This window comes from Crocodylus porosus, unplaced genomic scaffold (genome assembly GCF_001723895.1).
Source record: "Crocodylus porosus isolate Cpor-Errol unplaced genomic scaffold, CroPor_comp1, whole genome shotgun sequence".
NCBI lineage: Eukaryota > Metazoa > Chordata > Crocodylia > Crocodylidae > Crocodylus > Crocodylus porosus.
The window spans coordinates 1,094,976-1,102,697 of NW_017728939.1; the positions used below are offsets into that span (position 1 = coordinate 1,094,976).

At 43.9% G+C, this 7,722-nt stretch overlaps 1 protein-coding gene across 1 annotated transcript in view; it reads left to right on the plus strand.

Annotated features, from left to right (window-relative positions):
* The first annotated feature begins 752 nt into the window (after positions 1 to 752).
* CLIC4 (chloride intracellular channel 4) overlaps positions 753 to 7,722 on the plus strand; it is a 68,243-nt gene continuing 61,273 nt past the window's right edge. Inside the window, exon 1 of the mRNA XM_019547632.1 lies at positions 753 to 788. Within this exon, the coding sequence (XP_019403177.1) occupies positions 768 to 788 (21 nt within the window). The 5' untranslated portion in view covers positions 753 to 767. The remainder of the gene's footprint in view (positions 789 to 7,722) is intronic.

The following is a 7,722-nucleotide window of genomic DNA, read 5'->3' on the forward strand; positions in this document are numbered from 1 at the left end:
GTAATTAATCCCCTTGTCTCCTTTGGAACAAAGAGCTTCCTCTCCTCCTAATTGCCAGCCAGTATCAGCTTCTTTCTCTTATTACCTGGCACACAGTGAATGGCGGCTTCTTGTGCATGGATCCTTATTAAGGTCCACAGGACTGAGAGCTGGATATTTGGACAGGGGTGCACTCCAGGAGGACAGATCTGGCCTGCCCAGTGAACCCAGCCCAAACCCTATGCATTTTACTTCCCCTTTTCCCAGCCTGAAGCACTTTGAGGCCCTCTCCTCCCAGCCTGAAAGACCTGAAGCCCTCTGGAAGAGGCCATGTTATTTCTATTGTTGTAGAAACTAAGAGGTAGGGACACCTGCAGTATGGGGGCATGCTCTGTGTCCGGGACCTCCAGAAATGGATATAATGCAGCTTCTTTAGTGCTTTAACAAGAGCCTGAGGAGGTATAGAAATGCCCTGAATGTGCCCTTCAAGGACCAAGGTCCTTTCTACTAGACTGTATATGTGCATATCATAAAAAGTGGCTCCCTGCCCCAGAGTGCCTACAGTTGTACAAAGAACAGATACGATAACTGTGTTTAACTGATCAACAGTACTATTTTATCGCAGGTGTCAGTGCTGAACATCAACATCCGGATGCGAGTAAGCACACAGCCTCCTGGGAAAAACAGCTGCAGTCAGAAATCCTTATCAAAGCAGTGACATCCGTAATTGCTGAGCTAACAAAATCCCTCACTCTTTGGGGGACAGTTTGCCCTGTAGTCCAGATGCAATGATACCACCATGCTGCCAGGTATGTCTGTGTCTTGCAGCTTTGTAAAATTGTCCTTTCTTGTACAACAGTAACCCTTCTGTCACTGATAAAAAGATAGTGAAATAATAATGTCTATACTCACTTAATCACTAGGCCTTGAGGGTCAAATGCATTGAGAGAGAGATTTCTAGTCCTGTATTGCTTCAGGTATCTCTCTAGTTTATTGAGGGATTTACACTGCCCTTTTTCTGAGGTTTTGTCTCTTTAAAAAAATGGCCATAAAATGCTGCATAGGGAAAAGAAAGGGGATTGCTGGCTGGCCTAGACTTGTCACGTTTATTATTTAAGAAAGCAGAGCATTTACTCCAGTGACTTTCCACTTGCAAGTTCATTTAAATTGACCTAATTTCATTCATTGACACAAAGGTGATTTTGTGAATAAGGAACTGAGCTGTTACTCAGGAGATCTAAATTCAATGCCTGGCTCTGCTACCGGCTTTCTTGATGATCTCAGGGAGGTCACTTAAGCCCTGATTCAGGAAAGTATGTGCTTACAGACTACAGTGCTGTGCTGAATAGGAACGCCTCTTTTAGAGTCGAGGCAGACAAGGTTATTTGGGTAGATGTGATATCTTTTATTAGATCTATTAAATAGTTGGAAAAATTGTTCTTTGCAAGCCTTCCAGTACAGACACCCTTCTTCAGGCACAGGGAGAGTATGTTGTTGCTGTGTGTGCTCTCCTGGGTGGAATGGGAGCCAGTACGCAAAATGCAGGGCCGTGAAAATGCAAATGCGTAGCAGTGAGGCTCAGAGGCCCTGTGAGACCATAGGTGTGAGACAGGTGGCGGTGGGGATTTGAATTGGTGATGGAATGCAGCTGGTAAAATGCTGACACTCCGTTTCCTGGGGTTATCAGATGGCAGGGAGATTATAATGTACTATCAATCCAATGTCTTCTACATTTTAGTCCATGATTTCTTGCATCCGGTAGATTTTATGAAGTGAAGTTTGTAGGCTCGTCTACAAAAGGTGTTTTGTGAATTCCCTTGGAGGATTAGAACTGAAAGACGAGAGAGTGGTTACCTTCAGAAGTGTGTGCCCATAAGTTGTTGGGTATTTTTGTCTTTGATAGATTTCCAATGTGCGTTCATTCTGGTACACGGTTCTCATTTGGTTTCTCCTACGTGTTTTCCATCAGGACATTTAGTGCACTGGATGAGATGTGTAACATTTCTGGAGGTGCAGGTGCAAGATCCAGGAACAGTGATGGTTTTGTTGTGGGGTGTAGTTATCGTGGTAGTGTTGGTGGTGTGTTGGCAGGTTTTGTGTTTCTTGTCCCAGCATGGTCTGGATCCATTCAGTACGCTTTGGGCCAAAGGAAGTTTGCTTCTGGTGATGAGGCTGGCAAGGTTCGGTGCTTGTTTAAAGGCTACGATGGGTGCTTCTGGGAAGAACTTTTTTAAGAATTAAGTTGTCTTTAGTGTGGGTTGCAATTGTTTGAGGATTTTCCATCTGGGTTCCCGGGAAAGGTGGTATGTCGTAACTAATGGTGTGCAATTCATGGGGGTTTCTTTCTGTACAGCAGCAACCAGGTGGCTCTTTCAAAAGGTATGATCTATCTCTCTAGAGGAGTGTCCTTGCTGGGAGAGAGCCCTTTTGAGATTTGTGAGGCAACAATTGCAGGTATTCTCCTCAGTGCAAATTTGGTGGTATTGGAGGGCTTGGCTGTATCTTACAGCTTGCTCGGTTGTTTAGGGTAATTGTTGGTTCTGTGTAGGTATGTATGTTGGTCCATGGTCTTTGAATCAAGGTCTGTCTCTGCCTCGGTTCCCCACCTATAAAATGGAGATGATCATTCTTCCTTCTACCCACCCCCCACTTCTTCCTTCCTGTCTACTTGGACTATAAATTCTGCATCAGGGACTGATTCATTGTGTGAGATACAGTGCCTAGCTAATGAAGCCCCCATCTGAACTGGAGGTGTCATTACCTGGACTGCATCAAACTCATATGTACCCGTAATGGTTCAAACATAGTGTGAGGTCAGAGGGATTAGGAATGAGAAGATCTGTATGTAGACAAAAATGAATCTATTTGCACGTTAAGTGTACTCAGAGGAAAAGTAAATAAGGGTTGAAGGAAAGACTATTTGTGAGTAGAAAGATGATCTAGTCCTACGAGTTTTAAAAGGTGAGATTCTGGTCCCATTCATACATGCATCGGTGAGATCACTCTCTGAAGCTTTCCAGGTGGCCCTGGGCAAACCATTTAACTACTTTATCTGTCATCTGAAGGGAAGACTAATTAAACTCAATTAATACGTTTTGTTTACATGTTACTTTTATACGCAATTAACTCTTCTTGCTCCATGGATGCCCAGCTGCTGCAATATACTCGCAGCACCATAAACAGAAGTCTCTCCGAGGCAGACTAGTGCAGGGCAGCCCGGGACTCAGGAACTACAAAGTGCTTCACCGACAGCTGAAGTTTTGGGTCTGTGAGCCTTTCATGGTCTTAGTTACAGAGATGCAAAGCTGCTGCCTCCTATGGGGCTGCACCTACCAGGATAAGCCCTATTCCTGCACTGTGCACGTTCGGCTATTCTTGAAGCTTTGCATTAGAGTAGACAACACATCAGCAATAAATTCAGCAAGTGATGTAGCATTGACTGACACTCGTAATTTCAGACCTGTAATGAATCTGGCTGGCTTATCAAGAACCTGTGACAGAGCTACACAGTTCTGCATCAAGCAGGCATGGGTTAAAGTTTTTTCACTTCAGTGTTAGCTAACATCCCGGAGAGAATATATATTGGTTCAATGCCATTACTTTAATTGAATTGATCCTCTGCAGATGCTTTACAAGGAGGCTGATGAAAGATGGCAAGTGAGACTGTATTTCCATATTCTGGTCACATGCAATAGAGCGGAGTACAAGTACATTGATGTTAGCCTGTGTATTCCTGTCCTCCCCAAGATCAGCCCCCAAGGTCTCTTAAGAACTCGTAGACCATTAAAAGGCAACATCAAACAATGTCTCTTCAATTTAAACTGAGACAGAAACTGGAGCATAGTGTTGAAATTCAGCTGAGAGTTACTTAGACATTATATAAAGAGTTCATTAGAGAAGTTGCCAGCCTAATAGCAACTCTTAGATATTTCATGTGGTTTCAGAGGCCAAAAAGGGTAGAAAAATAAGAGGAACACTCTTATGAACAGTGTTTGATTGTTGTACCTCCAGTACAAAGTGACTGACTCGACTCTGAGTCAACCTCACATGTTTGATTTGGTTTATACCTAATCAGCGTATGGATAAATAGCAAAGCCTTTCACCGGAAATTCCTAAACTAATTTATTTGGAAAGGCAAGGGGAATGCCATTCTAGTTCTAAGAAATAGCAATTAAATAAATATATCAATAGATTTCTTTTTTGGAGCCAAAAGTGCCTGCTTGTTGATATGCATTGGTGGCTTCTCAGTGTAGTGACATGTCTTACAAGATTTTAAAGACCTTACACTGGTGTTTTGATCCTAGATGCCTTTAGCCAGAGCTGTGAATGATTTGTTTTTTGTGCTGGAGAGAATGTGGGAAAGGTTTGACTTTTCCTCCCTCTGCAACACGGGGACACTTGATGAGGCTGTTTTGTAGCGCTCTAAATCATTTCCTCCACCCCTTCCTGCCTTCTTAAAGCACCACCTCCCAGTGACTGATCAAGCCAAAAAAATTTTGAGGGCTAGACTGGTTTTTCCAGCATTTCATCTGCACAGAGAAGCAACGTGAAAACCATGGCCCACGTCAGTATTCCTGCAAATGTGCCTCCTTGCTGTACCTTAACATAGGGACCTAACACAGCATAGGAGAGCCTGCAGACAATGTGTGCTTTGTCTCCCTCTGTGATCCCAGGCTGGGATGCTGCGTCTAAGCGTTTAACCACCAGATGCAGTAATTACTTCCCCAGGGTGGATCCCACATGCCAGGCACCAGGAAAGAGCATGGCGTTACATGGAAACAGGAGTGGCAAATTATCATTTAGACTCTTAAGCTGAAATGACTGCCACTAAAAGTTGCTGATTTTAAATTGTCTAGTAACGTTTGTCCCTCTAGCTCTGTGGGTTGTGCAACTGCTTTTGGTTACAAAAGCTATGAAAGGAAGTCAGTTTTAGTGCATGTTAAATATAACGGGCCATATCCTCAGTGGTGTAAATCAGTATTGATCCATCAGCATTAGCACAGCCTTGTCACTTTACATCATCTGAAAATCTGACTACGGATCTTCAGCAGCAGTGTGCAGTATTAATTAAGGGTCCAATCTTGATAAATGCTGAGTGTCCCCAGCTCTAACTTCAGTACCGTGCTAGATCAGGCCCCAGGAGCCTACAGGTAATGCTGTTATCCGGCACGTGCCCCAGATGAAAATGAGCTGTCTAGGGATAGCTGATTGTGAGTGGTAACCAACTGGTACCGATTTGTCACAAACAGAATTCTGTTTCCCCCTGCACTGCCCATAAATCTAATATTCTAACATCCTCTGATTTAATAAGTAAACACTTCTGGAGATGAGGTAATAAAATAATCACGAGCAAGCTCGTTGTATGGCGTTAGATGATGGATCTAGCCAAAATGCCTTCAGTTTAGCAAATGTGTCTGGGTAGGATACCAGGTATACTGGAGCTTTTGGGATTTCATGCTGGGAGGGCGATTATTTTAAATTACAAAGAGGAAACCATTGCAGCAGGGTGTAGGGGGACCTGTCCACAGGGAACAGTACTTACTCTGAAAGTGCTCTTTTTTGGAGAGTTCTCAAGGGATTTCTGCAGCTTGAAGGGGATGTGTTAAGCTCAGACCAAGTCTGAGTTGAAGAATGCTCCTATGTTTAAACTGTGAGAGGGTATATGATTCAGTGTTAAGTGCAACGGATTGTGAGCCTGACTTGAATAATTCCCATTACTGCCTTTAACCACACTGTGGTGGCCAAGATGCTCTATCCTCTCTCTTTGCTTTGTTATACCCAGCTTTAAAACAAGTCTAATAATGATTCCCTCCTTCACAAGAGTGCAGTGATGCTTGTAAGAATGTAGAAACTGCCAGACCAGATCAGGCTAGCGGTCCAGCTAGTCCAGTATGTATCCTGTCTCCACCAGCAGCTGCTAATAGGTGACCCAAAGGAAGAGCAATAAACCCTTACAACAGATAGTTTTGGAGCAGTCTGGGCATGTAATCCTACCAGTTAGTGACTGGTTTTCTGATGCCTTCCAAACATTTTTTTTTTTTTTAATAATCTTTCCCTAATTTTCTCAAAAGGGCTGAGGTTTTCAAGAGCTGGAGGGAATTAGAAACCCATCCATACTCCAGTGAATTTCAAGTAGACTTGGCTGAGTAACTCACTAAAGTGCCTCTGAAAACTGGCTATATTGATTTTTTTTTAATGTTTGGGTTCAATATGGAATTAAATTCCATTGTCTGAGTGTGCATGGAGGGGGGTAGAGTGGGGGTTGCATTCCTTTCATTTCCAGCTGCTTTTCAGATTCAAATAAATATGAAGATGGAGAAAAGTGAAGCTATGGAACATTGCACTTACTGCTCTGTAGAATGAAAATCAAGCGGCAGTATAATGGGAACATGAATGGCCTGGTAGTCTGAGCCTGCAAATAACAGCCAGGAATTCCTGTGCTCTGATTCTCTGGCTTGGGCACCAGTTCCCTCTTACACTGTGAATAAATCACTTCACTTTTCTGACTCATTTCTTGCCATTGCAGAATTTGCATACTTCCTTCCCCATAGATGGGCATGAGGATTAGTTATATGTTTTTGCCATGCATTTGGCAGGTACATTTTTAGGCATTATTTTTAGCATGGAAACCTTTGAACATGGGACATCCACCAATTACAGAAAGAGGAAATGCCCCAAACTTTCATGATTTAAAAAAAAAAAAATTATGAACCTTATTAAAGAAGGTGGCCTCCTCCTACAGGAAAGGACAAAGGGTTCAGAAAGAGATGGAGGAAAAGCCTACAACTGAACGTGTTTAAAGCAGGGGTGGGCAATTATTTTGGGTAGAGGGCTGCTTACTGAGTTTTGGCAAGCCAGTGAGGGCCACATGACAGGCAGCCCAGGGGCAGATAAATATTAATTTTGCAAATTTGAGGGGCCCTGCAGGCTGGACAGAATGGCCCCTGGTTTAAAGGTATGCTAGAAATTAGGCTAGGCTAATGCAGCTGGACAGAAATAAACTGCTCATTAACTCCCCTGCAAGCCAATTACCCCCCTCTTCCCCCCCTTAATAGAGAAATTCAGTGGTGATGAATAAAAATGGACTTGGCAGAGGTAAGAGCTTGTTTCAACCACTGGAAACACAGGTGCAATGTGCTATGGGCCCAGACTTCATGGATGAACCTCTGTCCTCCTTGGCAGCTCTGCAGGATCCCAGTTTCCACGTGTTCAGGAAAGTAGGTAGCACCGGGCAGCTCTTACAAGAGCTCGACTTTGACCACAGTGCGGCAGTTGGGAGACTTCTGCTGTCGTGGAAAATAATGCGTTCCTTTGCTATGGACGAGGCCCCTTGGGACAGCAAGGACTCGCTCTGCGCTCCCTTTCACTTGCAGGACATATTTGACGCATGCAGTTCTCACCTCTGGGCTGGGACCACCTGTTTGGACGGCGTCTCTGCACCGTCGATGCATTCATTCATCCTTTCTGTTCACGGTGGCTCTCCAGCCATCATCTGATGGTATCAGCTTTCTGTTCAGATTAATCCTATCTACAACACCGTCCTGTGCTGTTTTAGCATCACAAATCACTCGTGATGTATTTTGTGCTGTGCCAGTAAAGGGGCACCCCTGAAATCGACTGGGGTAGTGTCTCTGCTCCAGCCTGGTTTATGGGACTTTCCTGAATCCCTCTCGAAAGGGCCTCGGGAAAAGGAAGAGTTTGGCGACTACAACTAAGACTCAGGCATCTTTTTGGAGTCATAAA